Source organism: Ambystoma mexicanum, chromosome 7q (assembly GCF_040938575.1).
Source record: "Ambystoma mexicanum isolate Mex_15411 chromosome 7q, UKY_AmexF1_1, whole genome shotgun sequence".
Classification (NCBI taxonomy): Eukaryota; Metazoa; Chordata; class Amphibia; order Caudata; family Ambystomatidae; genus Ambystoma; species Ambystoma mexicanum.
In genome coordinates, this window is record NC_090941.1 from 145,943,542 (window position 1) to 145,961,679 (window position 18,138).

General features: G+C 47.3%; 1 protein-coding gene across 2 annotated transcripts in view; it reads right to left on the reverse strand.

The window, feature by feature from the left end:
• UGGT2 (UDP-glucose glycoprotein glucosyltransferase 2) overlaps positions 1–18,138 on the reverse strand; it is a 1,923,861-nt gene that overhangs the window by 1,791,413 nt on the left and 114,310 nt on the right. For both annotated transcript variants that reach the window (XM_069639785.1, XM_069639786.1), the window contains one exon: positions 7,677–7,773. In XM_069639785.1, the coding sequence (XP_069495886.1) occupies positions 7,677–7,773 (97 nt within the window). The remainder of the gene's footprint in view (positions 1–7,676; positions 7,774–18,138) is intronic.

The following is an 18,138-nucleotide window of genomic DNA, read 5'->3' on the forward strand; positions in this document are numbered from 1 at the left end:
GAAGAGAGCTCCTATCCAAGCGTGCATCCATGGGGCATCTAACAACTCGGCTGAACTCTTTAAAATCTGCAAGGAACTGGCCGATACTGCTGTAGTCTCTACCTCTCCCGTCCCTTCCCAGGACCTCTGCACGGCACTGGCTTCTCACTTCATTTCAAAAACTCAGGACACCCTGTGTTCACTCTCCTCCTATCGCCTCCTTCCCTCTATTCCCTGCTCTTCCTCTGGCCCTTCTGCAGCCACCCCCTCCCTCCTTCTCTGCCTTTCCCCTTTTCGCTACACACAAGGTTTCTCGACAAGTCCGATCTATGAAAGTCTTGTCGAAACCGGTTCACCTGTGTTCTTCCAAAACTATCAAGGACCACATCGACTCCCTGGCTCCTGCCCTGGCTGATTTCTGCTATCACTGCTTTGCGCTGGAGTCTTCCCATCCCCCCTGAAGCACTCCCTTGTGCACCCTCTTCTTAAGACACCCTCTGCCGACCCCTCCTGTCAGGCTATCGCCCAATCTCCATCACGCCCTTCCTGGGCAAGCTCCTGGAGAAACTGGTCATCTCCCAGCTTAATATCCACAGTGAATCTGTTTGTTGTCTCCATGACCATCAGTCTGGCTTCAGAGCTGCCAGAAGCACGGAACTGCTCTCCTGAACATCCGTGAAGACCTGCTCTTCAACCTTGACTCTAACACCCCGTGCGTTCTCATCTTGCTCGATCTCTCTTCTGCCTTTGACACTGTCAACCATGCCATCCTGCTCAACCGTCTGTGATAAACTGGGCATCACTAGTCAGGCTCTGGCGTGGCTGACTTCTTACCTCTCCGACCGACCCGCTCAGGTCCAACTTGGGTCTTTCCTCTCAGATACCTTTTTCTCTAACTATGGTGTCCCCCTGGGATCTAACCTCTCTCCCTGGCTGTTCAACAATACCTGGCACTCCTTGCCAACCGCATCGCCGTTCTCTGCCCCAACTTTCAGTGCTATGCGGCTGATACCCAGCTCATTTTCAGGCTATCCTCTGCCTCCTCCTCTCCTTCCCTCATCTCTGACTGACTGCCTGCCTGTCTGCCATCCAGGAGTGGTGTGCTGCCAATGACTTCTGCTTTAATGCCAGTAAGACTGAGATTCTACTCATCGGCACACCCACTCCCTCCTTCCTTCCCTGCAGCTCTCTGGCCGGCCTCTCTTGGCAGTTTCCTGCTCCCACCTGCAAGGGTAAAATCCTCGGGGTCATCTTCAACTCCACACTCTCCTTCTCGCCTCACATATGATGTCTCTAAGAAGTCACACTACCAGCTGCACCTCCTCAGAGGTATTCTTCCTTTCCTCTCCTTCCCCCAGAAGCTCACCGTCTCCAGAGCCCTGGTTCTCTCTAGGCTGGACTATTGTAACAGCCTCTATCTAAATCTGCCTGCCTCTATTCTCCGCCCTCTGCAACTTATCCAGAACAGGACTTCAAGACTTGTCCTTGGCCTCAAGCCCAGGGATCGTATCTCTCCAGGACTAAAATCTCTGCACTGGCTCCCAGTGGCTGCGAGGATTAAGTTCAATACCCTCTGCATTGTCCACAAGGCCTTCTGGGGCCTGGGGCCTCAATACCCTCAACTCTCCCTAAATATCTTCCTTCTCGAGCTCTTCGCTCATGCGCCTCCAACTCCCTCAGGGTCAGTCGCTTCTTCAAGCAACGAGTTGATGGTAGATCTCTCTCTTTCGGCAGGGGACTTCCTCTGGAACAGCCTTCCTGTCTCCCTGAAAGTTGAGGAGAACCATCTCCGGTTCTGGAAGCACCTCAAAATCTTCCTCTTTGCTTCCGCTTTCCCTCTCCCTCTCCCCTGCTCAATCTCAGACAGAAACTGCACTAGTTACCTGGCCATCCTTTCTGATCTCAGGCCCAGGCCCGGCCAGTTGCCCACCTGCACTGCCCCCCTGGCAACCCCTGCACTTGGAGAATGTTTTCTGTATCCCTACCAGCACTTATGTCTGCACTTACCTTGCCACCAAGGCCATTTTATTTATCTATTTTATTCTACTATCCCATTGTTAGGGAGAATTCTCTGTTTAGACTGAATTTCCTAACCTAGTGAGTCCCCCAGCAGCTTTGCTGGATTTCTGGAGTTTGTTTTTTTCTCCTGCCAAGAGTGAGACTCTTTTTCTCCCACACTTGGACATGATTTATGGTGTTCCTTTGAATATTAATGTGTTTCATGGGCTATGGGGTCTTTTACTCCATAGGGTCTCATATGTTTTGTATGTGTGTTACACAGCACCCTCCGTGCAGTAACACTGGGGTGTCATAGTGACCCCCCCACCATAGACTCCATACCCTGGGACTGACTACTGTCTCCCAGGGCATGTAAAGTCACCATTGGCTTTACTAGTCCCAAATTACTAACAGAACCAGTACAAACCGTCATATTGTGGACGTACTGGTAGGGGCAATTCGATTGCCCCTGGGTCTGTTATTCGAGGGGGCACTGTCCGTCCCCCCCCGTCGAGTTTTGGCTGGTGGCAGTGGATACTACTTTTTATATTCAACCGTGAATATATATCTATGGGATTTTCCCATTGTTTGGGGCTAATACTTTTTAACATAGCCTCTAACATACCGCTGGTTTATTTATTTAATATTAATTCACCGGTTGGTATTTTCTGCCAGAACTCGGTTTTAAAATGGCGTTTGTGTTCGCCTCTGTAACTCCAAACCAAAGGTTGAGCCCTTTGTTCCACTTTTTGGCGGGCTTCTCCACAGAAGCCTCCAAATGTGGTGCCACTCTGTCTGGGTACCACAGGAGGTGTGGGAGGGGGTTTAGGCACCCTGGACTGAGTTACCTTGGTAACTCAAGTCGCACTGATTGGCCCAAGTGGTGAGCCGGCCGGCTCACCACTTAGCATGTTTGATTGACAGCTAGGCTGAGTGAATGGGGGTGTGCTGCATAAAAGCAGTGCTTTTGGGACTGGAACTTCAGAAGTCGCCACAGGACCTGAAAATCCGACGAGGGAGAAGCTGAGCCGACCTGCTACGACGACACCACCGGTGGAGCCCTGCTGAACCGACTCACCACTTCCCAACGACAGAGGAGATCTTCCGGCTGGAGAGTCTTCTTCCCCTGACTGGTGGGAACAACCAGTTTACCTTCTTTTCTCGCATCCCAGGACATCTTGTGGTCGGATTGCCCGTGCCAAGCACCCCGGCAACCGGATAGGCACTTGCCACTGGACCACGAATAAGAGGACTGCTCCTTTTAATTGAGAACTCCGCGGCTGGTTTCTTCCCTGGCAGTGCAACGGACTCCTGCTTTCCTCCCCGACGAGATCCTCTCTTCCTCCGGACGAAGCACCGACTTGCACCCGCTGCCAGGAACAACTGCCCCCGCTGGAGCGTTCTCACCATTTTAAGGTACTGTGTCCGCCAGGCCTCCCTTTCTAAAGATTGCTACAAGGTAACAATAATCCCTTAACCTTCTGGACTGGGCTGGCCGCCTTGACCATCTAACTGGTCCCTTTCTTTTTGGTTCAACTCTTTCTGAACTTATTGCGAGACTTTTGGGCACTTTGAACCGTGTGACCTTGGACACATTTCATCCGGAGCCTCTTAAAGTGGGTCCGGCCTTGTTAACTTTGACTTTACGGTTTTAACCTGCCTTCTTCTCATACTGTGTTCTTCCAAAAGTGTTGGGATCTGTTTCTATCTTTGCTCTGCCTTTCTCTCCCTTTTAAACCGATTGATTAGAGTGCCATCTTCATTAAGCGCTCACCGATGTCTGAAAATAAGTGTTGCTTTACTGAAAGACTTGTCTAATAATCGTTGAAGGGGGTGTAGATCTTTTAGTGACCGTGTTTGTGAACTGCTTGATATTAGTGCCAGTGTGTTTAACTAGATGTGCTTTTAAATAAATAATGATCTCTTTTACACCAAGCTCTGGTCAGTGTTCGCTTGTTCTACTGTGTTCTTTTGACCTATTGTGAATACTCTGTATACTGCCTAACTCTTCTTGAGAGAAGTCTGACTGCTCAGCCACAGCTACCAGGTAAATCTGGGTGGTACATACTGCTACCAATTGGGTTTACTGCCAACCACCTGTAGTCTTAAATCTTTTGCAGGGTATCCAGTCAAAATCTCGAAAAAAAAAAGTCGAATGACAATCTCGAAAAATAAATCTCGGAAAAAAAAGTCGAATTCCCTCTTTTTTAATTATATATTTATTTTGGGATCCGGGAATAAAAAAAATGAATAAAAAAAAAAAAAGGGGGGGTTGGGGGGAACCGTCCATTTCGAAAAAAAATGCGACTTTTTTTTTGAGATTTTTTTTCGACTTTTTTACATTCGCCCTTTTCACTATAAACCCTTTTGCAGTGGTTCCTGAGGGAACTGCACAGGTTTCTGCCTAACACCCATGTACTGCACTTTCCCCTCTCCCTTCCCCCACGCACTTTTCTCTTTCCCACTTCCCATGCACTTACGCGATCTGAATGACACCTGGCCTAGTAGGATCGTTGTCTGTCTTCCCTTTGTTCCCCCTCCCTTGCCTCGTCGCGCCTTGAAACACTTATGATATGGCATTTATAACGCGCCTATACACATCATACCTACCCACCTTGCATTGTCACCCCCCCCCCCGCCTTGCGATGCCATCTACCCCCCGTGGACCGACATCCGCCTTGAACTGTTATTCCTGCCGCCTTGAACTGTCATTCCTGCCCCCTTGTGCCGTCATTCCTCGCCCTATGCAATAAACACAAACGCCAAAATGAATGGCTTTGCTGCTGGTTTAGTTAGCTATGTGGAAACATTTTAGTGTTGCTTTTGTTTCTGTGTCCAGAGTGAAAAAACAAAGAAATAATATGGGTTAAAGCCTCCTTACTGTCTCCAGCACCCCCAACACCTTCAACATCTCTGCCTCTCCACTGCTCACTACTTTGTTACTCCAAACTTTGTCTCCTGGCTCTTCCCTGACAGAGTTTTTATAGTCCTCCATTGGATGGGCCACCCACTGATGAGCAGCCACTGTCCATAATATTTCTCCCTGTCCTTGTGATTGGAGGGGCTGCTGCTCCTTGCTCATAGCAGTTTGTGTGCGATTGTCTCTTGGCAGACAAAACCTTCACAAGGCAGGTCCTCCCATCTTGGGTTTGCAATTCCTATGCATGCGTGTTGGCCTGCGTGCACACAGAGCTACGCATTTGCAGCTGAAGGGTCCTCTACCTCGCTTACTTCATCCTGTACTCGCCCTGCTGTAACACTAAGCACTTCTCTAGCAAACATTCTGAATTTTGACAATGCTAGGTCTACGAAATCACTTGCTTCTTTTTTGTAACTTCTCATAAGTGAATAGCATTATTTCCCCCAATGTTGTGGTCCCTCGCATGCTACCAGTGCTGTGGGGTTGACCAGGGGATCCTCCCCACACCACCCACAAGAGTCCCCGTTACGTAGCAGGCGATAGTGTTTGACCCCCTGGGTCACCCTCATAACCACAATAAGGGCCAGACAGGAGACATTGTCACAGCAGTTATTACAAAGGTGCAACTAGGAGAAAAAACTACTGCAAGAGGGGCACTTGTGAGCAAAACTGCAGCTAAACACATAGGAGCAAAGTCACAGTGGGGCACCTGGGACTGAAATTGCTGTAAGGCGAGAGTTACAGTGGGACAACAGAGAGAACAAATTACTTACCTACGTTAATGTTCTTTCTGATAGATTAGTCATTTCTCCCACAGATTCCTCATCTTAGAAATATTCTCTAGATTTCAGACTGGCTATGGAATCTTTCAATTACTAGCAGGCATGCATGCATGAGCTTTGCACAGCACTGTTTGCACCCATGAATCTGTATGTGAGGGCAGGGGTGGTATTTATGGAACCATCAGTGTCCTGTGACCTCAGTTCCACTAGTTATCTCTGCACAAAACTGCTGAGTAAACAAAACTGCAAGAGCTTACAAGCTCTCCACATACAGGGGTAGGCTGGTAGAAAAGGATCTCTGGAAGAAAGGACAAATCCATCATAAAACACATTAAGAAAGGCAAGTAATTTGTTCTTCTAAGATTTTTTCCCCTATAGATTCCTCATCCTAAAAACACTCCCAAAGCAGTACAGAACCTAGAGAAGGGAGGCAAGTGAGGACCCATCACCTTCACCCCAAGGAGCTAAGGAAGAGGTGACTGCAGGAGCCAATAAAGAGATGGTGCTTAGAAAAGCTAAGAAGAAGGTGGTGAGAGACACTAAAAAGGAGGAGCAAGAGGGGAGATGTCACCAAGAGTCATGAGAAAAGTCAAAAAGATACCAGAACTTTAGGGAGGAGAGTGGGAAAGGTGCACACACACCATCAGCTTTCGGGATGTGTGAAGGGGGGTTTGAGTATGTGGCAAAGCGTCGAGGAGACATTAAAAGAGTCTATGATCAGAGAGTGGAACAGAAAGGGATTAGGTGAAGGTCCCTTAGGAACGAGCATGTGGGGGGGACCGCAAGGAGGAAAGTAAGATTGACCTAGTAATGGTACAAGGATCCCTGGCCAAAGTAGAGGTCAGGAGCCTAGAGCAACGCCTGCAAATCTATCTGGTGTACGCTTAGGGCCTTGTTGGAAATAGCCCAGACCAATCTCAAGAGCAGGATCCAGCTGCATCACTCCAAGAATATTACTTTTTGAGAGGCATTTGCCAGCACCAAACAAGACTTGAAGAAATTAAATCATTCCTTTCAATCAGTTAACTTGAACAATGAATAGTAGAAAGAACACATATCGACATCCCATAATATTTCTATGAGGGCACAGAGAATACGCCTATTGGCAATATTAAGTGGGTGCTAAATTTGGCAGGTGGGCCCTTGCAACAGTGAGCTGTGGAAGGATGACTTTGGCGACAGAGGTTTGATTAGTATTTGTTGATGGAACTACCCAGAGTGCCTTATGTGTGAGAAAGGCAAGTAGACGCTCAAGAGTACCGTATAAATTGGACAATGGAGACAGACTTGCCATGATTTACTCTGCATTCCTGTGGTCCGGTGGGAGTTGATGGCCCGAATATGAAGGCACCACCAACGAAGACTGTGTGACATTCATAAGGCCAGGGTCAGTGGGACTGCACAGGATTGTGGTGTTGCCTTTACCATGCAATGTGAAGAAATACCCTGAGCCACTCAAAAAGTGAGAAGCAAAGTAACTAGCTTTGCGTCTTAATGTTCCGGAATGTAGGTTCAGCTGAAACTTTGCATCTACCCTGCTTTTGAGTTCCCCATCCTCTCCTTTACTTCCTGCCTTCAGTCCCTTGATTCCTTTAGTTCCTCCTACTCTCATTGTGCTTCCTTCCTGGTTTGTCTGTCATCTGAAGCCTGCAGGAAGTGTGACTAACACACAGCTTGCTGGAAGCGCATCCAGAAATATAGTCTGCAGGGAGTTTCCAGCTCCCTCAGTCTGCAGGACGTCGCTTGGAGGTTTTTAATTCTTAAATGTTGCCATTTCTTAGGAATCCACTTATAGTTCAGCCGTTTGCCAGCTGAATGGCATAGTGGCTTTTAAAGAGAGTCCTTCTTTCTACAAACAAGTGTTTCAGAGTGACTTTATGTCATACCCTTTCTGATTCCATGTTCACTTTGTGACCACTATCAACACATGTTTTATACTATTCCATTGCAATGACATAACAAAGGCTGATGACAACAGCCATAAAATGTAGACATACCTTCAACTTGTGTGTCATCTACTGCTTTGTACTCTGTACTCTTAATTGCAAGTTCCACTCCATATCCAGACAAATTCATTTTTCTAGAACTTGGCTTCTGTGGAGAAACAAAATGTAATATACTTTTAATTTTCTGTTTCTCATGGATACAGTACTTGTAACCTAGATGTGTACAGTCAATAGCCCCTCTACCTCAATGCAATACCCTCCGTCTCAGCGAGTGGCCTCCCACACTTTCTTTTTCTCCCATTGCTGATACGCTTACAAGTACATTTACAGAGACCAACAGGGGGTGCGGACCAAGATGGCCGTGTAGAGGACGAGCTCTGAATCCTCCTGCTCAGATTCTGCGGTATTGGACGGTGCCGCCCCACCCCCCAAAATAAGTTGTGGTGTGGGAGTGGTGACTGGGTATACCCTGGAGAGGACGGTGGTCAGCGAGTAAAATGCAGAGTGTACCCCGGAGAGGGCTTTGATCGAGGAGCGTGCCCTGTGGAGTGGCGGGACCTGCTGTGCTGCAGGATTTGGGCCTGAGCCAATGGTGGGAGACCCGGTGGGGCTCCCCCCGGCCCTTTGGAGGAGGGTAGTTGAGGCAGTGAGTGGGGAGCATCCGCAGAGCCTGGGACCTGCATCGCAGACAATTGCGGCTTGTGGTGGGATGGAGTCAGCCCCCATTGAAGGCAGACAGCAGGAGGCAACGGGGGACCCAGCTCGTCCCTCCAAGTGTGGCAGAGAGTGGCATCTGTAATCACGGGGGCGTCCATGGAGCTGTGCTTGAACGTGGCAGACCTTGTTGGCTTCTGCCGGGGAGGCACCCTACAGATGGTGTTAGAGTTGGAGGGAATGCAGTACTTGGGGGTAACCATTACCACGGATCTCAAGGACCTGTATGGGGCTAATTTCCCACCACTGCTTGAGAAACTATATGGTGAAATTTCTGGGTGGAGTGTGCAAACGATCTACTGGACAAGGAGGTTGAATGCCCTTAAGATGAATCGCCTCCCGAGATTGCTTTATTTGTTTCAGATGCTCTCTATACAGATGCCAAACTCCTTTTTCGTGGACTTGGGAGGGAGGATGCTGTGTTTCCTCTCGCAGGGGAAGAAACAGCGCATAGCTAGACGAGCACTGATACTGCCTAATGAGAGGGGGAGTTCCCAGATCCGGGTCTATATTAAAAGGCAGTGCAGCCGAGGGTGCCGATGCCGCACCTGCGGGAGAATGTAAATAAACAATGGGTTTACCTTGAGAATTTTCCCTTACGACCAGTAACAGTGGTGGAGTGGTGGAGTTTGAGAGTGATTGTCGGGGCGAATTAGAGAGCACCCCCTATTGGGTGTACTTTGGAGCATTTGGCAGTGGGGGAATGTGGTGGGTAACCACATGGCCATCTCCGCTCAGTCATTTATGGGCCCCAGTGATACGAGATGACATCCCGTGCCCAGGACGATTTCAGGACTGGTTTGAGGCAGAGCTAGCGAGAGTGCAACAGTAATGGGTGATGGGTAAATTCATTTCCCAGCATGAGCTAGAAGCAGCATTGCAGATTGGTCCTCCTCCTGTGTTCGGACACTTGCAATTAAAGGGGGTACTGACTACAGCTGGCGCTTACAAAAACAGAGATGATATTGGCTTCTCAGAATGGAATGAAGGCACTTATTTTGTTGCTGTATGCAGCATTAGAGGAGGCGACCGGGTGGAGAGCATCGAGGGCTTAAGGCTAGATGGGAAAGGGACCTGGACGCGAACTGGAAGTGGACCCACATCAGTGGGAGACCATGTATACTAGAGCATACCGGACGTCTGTGGAGTGCCAGTATAAGCTAAATGGTACAAAGCTGTTACACCATTAGCAATATGACCCAGTCCGGCTGTCCGAAATGTTTGCATGGGTGAGCCCGTTCTGTTGGCAGGGAAGTGGGGAGCGCGCCATCTACTGGAACATGTGGTGGTCCTGCAGGAAAGGCCAGGTGTATTGGTCTAAGGTTCTGGGTTGGATCAAGGATGCAGAGGGGGTGATTAGGGCTCTGGACCCCATGCATATGTTTGCGTTGTAGGAGGGGGAGTGGAGGCTCCTTCCTCACACGGCCCATATTCTGCTGTTAGCTGCCCAGGCCTGCTTGAGAATTTCTTGGAAAAGGGCTCAGTTGCCAACCGCAATGGAGTGGTGCAGGAAGGCTAGGGATCTATATGTAATGAAAAGGCTCAGGGCAGCGTTGCACGGAAAGAGTGCAGGTGCAAAAAGGCAGTGGCTGCGGTTCCATAGCAAGTATGGGGAGGCTCAGCCTCGAGAAAGGGACTTATGAGTGCTTGGTGGGTCCTGGAAATGGTGGGACGGTTATAGGATGAATTGCGATGCTACCCCCTCGGGGTGGTTGCCCGTGATGGATGAGGATACGGACTGGGTAATATGATGTGTCCGTCCCAAGGAGGCACAGAGGGCGCAGGCCCTCTTTGCTTTATGTGCAATATGTGTCAATAAAGTGCTTCTTTTTGTTTGATCTTACTGTACGGGATGGAGCGTGGGGGGTGGGTCGGGGATCTTACTGAAAGATGATGTTTGTGAAGCGTTCAACAACGTGTTTTAAGATATCTTTCTGCAGGGCTTTAAGTGGGCCTGCCGGGGCTCCGAAATTTCGTTTTGGAGGCGGGTCCCTGCCGCGGCCCACTAATCTCCCCTGGCAGCCCCGGCCACTACACGAAAAGGCATTTTTTTCTACAGCCTGAAGCTCTCGCTCGTGTGCGAGAGATTCAGGCTTCAGAAAAAAAATGCCTTTCAGCCATAATGGTGGCGCCGCACCTGCGAGGCATCCCTATAATCAAGTGATGCACGTGGGCCGGCGCCACCATTATGGAGAAAACGTGAGGCCGCTGGAAGCAGAGGCCTTGCTTTCTAAATACTGAAGCTCCCGCGGATTCGAGGGAGTGTCAGTCTTTAGGAAAAAGCCCTCTGGTTCCAGTGGCCTCACCCTTTCAGCCTTAATGGTGATGCTGCCCTCCCCAGTTGGCGAGGGGCAGCACCACCATTAAAGCTGAATAGGCGAGGCGCCGTCTCCTGCCAGGCAAGCCTATAGAAAATAAATGCAGAGATTAGCACCCTCTCTCCCACAGGGGAGAGGGTGCTAATCTCTACAAAAGGCTGCCTGGCAGGAGTGCCAGTAGCCCATTGAGCGGGGCTCGTCAAGGGGGCGTGGCCTAACGGGCCATCAAGACCCCCGCTGTTAGGCCACGTCCCCTCTATGAGCCCCGGCTCGATTTGCAGTGCCACTTAAGGCACTGTCTTTCTGTATTTGTTGAAAACGTAAAAAGTTTTAAATAAAATAAAAAAGCAAACCTACTGCATCTGTACACACACTCAATGGTGTGGTAATAGACACAAACAACACTGCCCATGCACAATCTCCAAAATGGTGTGCCGTGTATTGCTTAAACTTTGATACATTTGCACATTCTTCCAAACAGGACCATTTGTACTGCAGAGGAGCAGAGAATTTGGCAGTGCTATACAGTCAGTTCACTTTTGCACATATTTCAACTTCATTACAGTTTTTGTACGTACATTTATATAGCTTATAGAGTAGGTATTCGCATGTTTTACACATTTAATTATTTGTCATTCTCGTTTCATTTACGATATGTCTCGCCATCTTATCAAGTTCGAGCACATTTTCCATGTATGCGCGGCAGGGAGCCCATATATCCTTGGGCCTGGATGTTGTTACAACAGTGTGTACATACCCTTCCTCATTATCGTTCACGAATGCCATTTCCTTGACCCAATATTGCATCGCTGGGGCGCCTTTTGCTTTCCATTTGAGTAATATGCATTTTTTGGCAATTATACATCCGATATTAAAAAGTCTGCGGGTCGTTGCGTTGACCTTGCCGATATCTCCCAGAAGGTATTTTCAGTGGTAGGAGCGTTGGGGGCGGGGAGATGTCTGTCATTGTGTACAGTGTCTTGGTTATCTGTTGCCAGAAAGCCATAACTGGGGGGGCAGTTCCAGAACATATGGATCGTGTCAAGCTCATCACTGTTGCATTTTGGGCACGGTTGTATATTGTTCGGGTTGAATCTAGTAATGTGTCTGGGGGTATAGTGGAGTCTGTTCAATCCTTTGAAATGTATTACCCGTAATCGTGCATTTAGTGATACCGCTTTGGTGAGGCAGCATATTTTCTGCCATTGAACCTCATCTATCGCATTCCCTGTGTCACTTTCCCATTTATTTCTCAAAGTATTTATTTAGGGGGTTGCCTCTATTTTAGCAGGAAAAGACTGATGTCCAGACTATATGCTATCGCCCTGTACCACTATTTTGATGCAATCGTTTGATTCCGGCTCTATAGGGAATGATGGCCATTTATTTTTTACAGCCGCTCTCATACGGTAGTACTGTAGTAGCTGTATAGGATTGTTTCCTATTTTGTCTTTGAATTTATCTAATGAGACAAATCTACCTCTGGGAAAGAAGTCCCCTAGTTTCATAATCTTATCCGGATTCCATGTTCTCTGGACATCTGCGTCTAGCGAAGGGGGTAAGTCGGGGCAGTTCCATAAAGGGACGGAGTTACTATATGGGTTTTTAATCCCCTGTCTTTCCATTATATGCCTCCAGGCGTCCAGTGTAGTGCACAAGGGGTCAAATGGGCAGGTGTCTACATGATGCTTGTATAGCAGGGTAGTTTTGATATCCTTCGGGGTTGCCGTGTATGTTTCGAGGTCCATGTGTGCAAATGTATTATCCGGACTGTACCAATATCCTGCATAATGTGCTTGGGCGGCCAGATAATACATCTCAAAATCAGGAGCCGCTAGGCCACCTCTATTGTATGGTTCTGTGAGTGATTCCCACTTCATATGGGTTGTGTTCCTGCCCCAAAGAATCCTACTGCCAGTTTCCGCTGTGTATTAAAGAACTTTTGTCCAGGCAAGATCGGGATAGTGTTGAAATAGTACATTAGCTTGGGGGTTACCCGTATAGTGATACTGGGAGTCTAGCCCAGAGGTTCAGTTTATGTTCAAGTGCGTTTGGGAGTGAAAATGGCACACTCACACAAACTACTATACGAAAATAATCATGTAGAATACCCCGATATTTAACCGTTTCCTCCACCCATTTCAACCCATGTAACTATATTGGTTTAGTGGTGCTGTCTGTTATGGGGAACAGTTCTGATTTGTTGTGTTGATTCTGTATCCTGAGTGCAGGGTGAATTTGTTGACTTCAGCAAGGACAGGTGCAACATTTGCTGCTGGATGTCCGAGGTATAAGAGAGTATCGTCCACATAGAGTGATTACCTGTGGGGGACCCCATATGTGTATCCCTCTATGACTGTGGAACTCTTGAATCCTGCTCGCAAATGGTTTTATACTTAGTGCAAAGAGTAAGGGGGGGGGGGGGGGGGGAAATGGACATCCCTGTCGAGTGCCCCTGGCTAACTTGATTGGTTCGGAGTAGTTTCTGTTGGTTTGTATCTTGGCCTTGGGGACGCTATAAAACAGCTTAACACATTTATTGAATCCTTCCCCTTATCCCAGTCGTCTTAGCACCCCGAATAAGAAGTTCCAGGACACTGAATCAAAGGCTTTTTCAGCATCTAATATCATTGCTGCTGCTGCTGCTGATACATTTGGGCTTAACTGCGCAATAGTACCAAACAGTCTTCACAGATTTAGGGCTGTTGATCTACCTGGAATGAACCCAGACTGGCCAGGGTGCACTAGTTCTGACATATATGGTAGTATTCTGTTGCTAGGGTTTTGGCGAATATTTTTGTGCCTGCATTGATTAGTGAGGGTGGGCGGTACGAGGACATCTCATTTGGGGGTCTGCCTTGTTTCAGAAGGAATGCGATTACCGCTTCGGTAAGGGAAGTTGGGAGTGTGCCTGAACTGCAAGCTTCTTCCCATACTTTGAGCAGTCTAGGGGCAAATATATCCTTGTAAACCTTGTATAACTCGATTCCAATGCTGTCTGGGCCAGGGGCCTTACTTGACACTAGGGAAGCTATAGCTTCAGGTAGTTCCTCCACCGATACCGGGCTATTCAATTTATCTCTGGCTTCGCTGTCCAGTGTGGGAAGCTTAGCGCCTGCCAGGTAACTGTCTCTCTCTTCCACTGACACTTTGTCGTTACTAGCATATACTTTCCAATAGTACTCCCTAAACATGGTGTTTATTTCCACAGGCTTGATTGTGGATCCACCATCAGGTTTTGTGATACCATTTATATGTGTGTGTCCCTTTCTCCTCCAATTATTCCTGCTAGTAGGCGTCCAGGACAGTTTCCCTCGCCATATCTCCTGGCCTGTACGTTCCTGGCTATAGAGTTTCTCGTTCCACTAGATCGCAGAACTTTTGCATGTTGCCCTTGATTAAACACAATAATGCCCCATCGTGTGTTTTGCCATATTCGTTTTCTAGATTTCTCAAATAATTTTCCATCTCACTCAGTTCCCTCCTTGTGGTTTTTAAGATTCCGGATGTTGAGGCCATCATTGTTCCCCGAAACCACACTTTTAATATTTCCCACACTGTGGAATAATTTGCTACTGATCGCTTGTTGTCCTCAATGAATGCCTAATCCTGTTTCCGCCACTTACATGTCGGTTAATGCTGCTGGCGCCATTCTTCACAGAGTTCCTGGCTTGTCTTTGGGTGTCAGCTTCAAACGCAGCACTACCGAAGAGTGGTCCGACCATGTGCGTGGCAAGATTGTGGTCTCGCATGCGTTATCTAACGATGTTTCCGAAATGAGCCAAAAATCAATTCTAGACAGTGCATCATGGACTGTGGAGTAGTATGTGTATTCCACTGCAGTTGGATGTTCTATTCTCCAAATATCTAGTAGAGCATACTGGGCCATGATGCGTTATGGTGAGGTTGCTTTTGTCTTGCCTCTATTACTAGCAGTTGATCTGTCCCTGGTGTGATCGAGTATAATGTTAAAGTCTATGCCCAACAATATCGGGGTGTCAGGGGTCTGCCCAATTAATGTTGCCACTTTAACATAAAATGCAGGGCCAACGATGTTGGGGCCGTATGCGTTAACCAGAGTTATTGGCTCGTTGTTTGTCCAGTTCTGAAATTAACACTTGTGTATGAGGGTTATTACCCCCCCCCCACCTGCGACGAGTAGTTTGTGTAAAATCAGTTTTTTCCCCACATCTGTATGCCATCTGACTGTCGATTCTAGTGCATGGGTCTCTTGTAACATTATTACATTGGGTGAACGTTGTTACAGTTATGCCCAGATCTTTCTTACTTTTATCGGATTATTTAGCCCTCTTACGTTCCATGAAATTAGTTTTAAGTGGTGAGTCATATCGAAACACATTGACTCCTACTCCTGTAGTGTTTGATCCACGTGTGTTATATACCCGGCTGCAATTGTACAGTCCTGTAAGCCACTTGCCACTTACTTTTCCACATACAACTTGCGGGCTACTGGAACTGCAAGATGAGATGCTTCCTTGTATAGAAGCAACTCCAGGACCTAGATGGCTACAGATCCAATAAACCTTCTCGACTCCTACATGTACTATACATGGAGCATGTTCTAAACCCAGAACCATTTGTGAATATTTTCCCCTTTGGGTCACGCTTAAATACTCTCCATTCAGCAAGCACTAAAAGGCCTGAATGGGCATTTCTTTCATGTACCTCATCAAGTTATTGTTGTCTAGATTATTGAAATTTGTCTCATACATATTGCTTTCAAATGTTTTTTTGATGTTCTTATGTACCCCAAGTTATTCGTTGTCTAGATTGAAATTTGTCTCATACATATTGTTTTCAAATGTTTTTTTGTTTTAATACAAACCTTTTATGTTCACAACCTTTGACACGTGTGAGTTTCCTTATTCGACCTTTCTTTCCGGACAAACTTTTGGGTTACTAACTCAGGGATTTGATCCATTAGTACAACTATACCAGGCTCCCCGATTTCCATTTGTTCCATTTATTGACAAAAATTGGGTATGAACCTGGAAGGTAGCAGTTCTACTTCCTTTTGTTTTTGTATCTTTGATGCCTGAGTCTGCTACTTGTCACCCAGGGCACACCGAAGCCCTCAGAATATATATTGCACATTTAGCAACTGTGTAACCGAACGCCTGCTTTTCTCCCATCCACCCACCTCTCTCACCATCTACACCAACTTGATGATGTATCAACCCCAAACATTTGGATCTGTCCCTGGGTGTTATGTTGGCAGCCTTTACCGTCTGTCCGGCTCGACGTACCCCAGCACATAATTTCTGTTTGTTGCCTGCACAGTGAGTTATTGACTATTTCTTCAGGCCTCCCGTAGATGTTGTGTGTCCCTTCCAGTCGTTCTCATCTCCGTGGACACCTGTGTCGCCCAGTGGCCTATGCAGATCTTAGTTGTGTTGCAGGGGGGTGGGGAGGAATAGAGGCTTCTACGTAGGATAATGCTTGTTCAGGATTGTCGAAGAAGTGGGCTCTACCCCTGTGCTGGATCCTTAGTTTTGCGTGAAAGATCAAGGAGTACGGGACCTTCCGAGCTCGGAGGAGACGCTTCACTGCATCATATGTCATTCGTTGCGCCTGCACACTAGTTGCGAAGTCAGGGAAGACATGTATATTGCTGGATACGAAGCACAGCGTGCCCATCTCCCTAGACAGATGTAGGATTGCAGCTCTGTCTCTGTAATTCAGAAGTCCAGCAATTATTGTGCGTGGAGGTGCTCCCGGGCACGAGGGGGAGCCAGTGTCCGGTGTGCCCTTTCAACTAGGAATTGCGAGGAAAGCCTGGAAGGGTTGAATAGTGTTCTTAGAAGATTCTTCACAAATGGCTCCATAGGGCCCTTGCATGCTGCCTCTGGGACTCCCACCACGTGGATGTTATTGTGCCTAGATCTTGATTCTAAATCCTCGCACTTATTTGTCATTTTTTAAATTGGATTGAAAGCCATAGTTAACCCGATCGAGGGAGGCGAACAGTCGAGTAGGATCTGAGCCCGGAGAAGGGGGACCCAGGGGTGAAAAGGCATCACACAACATACAAGCAGAGAGGAACTTTTGTTTATTATTTTGGAAACTCATCTGGTCTTCTGAGGCAAGAGACTTTTTGGTAGAAAAGAGACTTAACCACCGAAGGTCCCGATTGCTGAGAGCGGTCCTGTTGGCTCGTGCTGGGAAAGCTTGAGCGTGTGCTGTGCTCCAAAATCCTACCTTGTCCCGTGCTTAAAACATGGGGAAGGGAGACCCTGACTACCGCATCCTGACTTCTTATTTGTGGACACTTCCTTCTTTCTTATGAACATTATCCCACACTTCTTTTTGCATTAAGCGCTAGGATTGGCAATACGTTTTTCTTAGTATAGGCCTTTTATTTAACAAGACGCCAGTAGGACTGTTTTATTATTGTATGATGGTCGAAGCTTGCTCCCATCTTAGATGTAGGTCTACATTAGGCGTTTTTCCAACTTACCTATACAGTTTAATAAACACCCTTGAACTGTGATCACTTGTGTCTGTCTTTACTGTTGTCACCATGAGTTCCTAACACAGGCTTGCTCCTACGTTGTGATCAGGGAGGGTGCACCAGAAGTCTGAAATGCTGTACATGACCAATTTTAATGACAACTTCAACAATTACAAATTTTAAAAAGGCTCCTAAAATATCATGGCAATTATTTAATGGCTTTTCATTTGGGACACTATCTTTAAACTTTCAAACAAAAGTCCTACCATGAGAATTAGATTAAGTGTACCCAATCCTTTACTTAGTCCCTTTATTGTACCTCAAGTATTTACTTTTGTAAACCTATTTACTACACTCCTAAGGCACCATCTCCCTCTAGCTCTGATAACAGGCGACGATAACGGCATTGGACAAAAATACAGGACAAACATACATCTGGCTTTTTATTATATTGTTAGATTAGATAGATTAGATGGCCTATTGTTATTTGCAGGCGTTTTGGGATGTGTTAGTGCCCTCATAGCATGGCTTAAGGCCATGAACAGGCGCTTTACCTCCAGGGAATGCCCCCAGGCTGTGCCTTTTGCGTTATGTGGACGGACAGTGGCCTGGGACATGGCCAAAGGGTGTGACCTTCGCTGGCATTACCCACAGGGCATGCCTTCAGCAATGTTATGTAGACACTGGGGTTAGTTGCACTGTGCCCGGACACAGACCATGCTTCAGGAACAGTACCTGCAGTCTCAAGCCACGCCCCACAGGAACTGCAGGTAGGCACTGCAGTCTGGGGCACATGTTCAAAGTATTTCACTTAAAAACCCACAAAACTTTAGTTAGGTTAAGTTATGGCTCTCTACTAAGATTAGATAGTAATACATATGGATTTACCCAGAAGGCGGCCACAGTAAATGCCCTGCACGTAATGCATCAGGTCCTCTGTGCACTGTGCTTAGAGCGTGGCTACAGGTCAAGTGCTATGTTCAATAATGATGGGGCACAAATGCAGCAA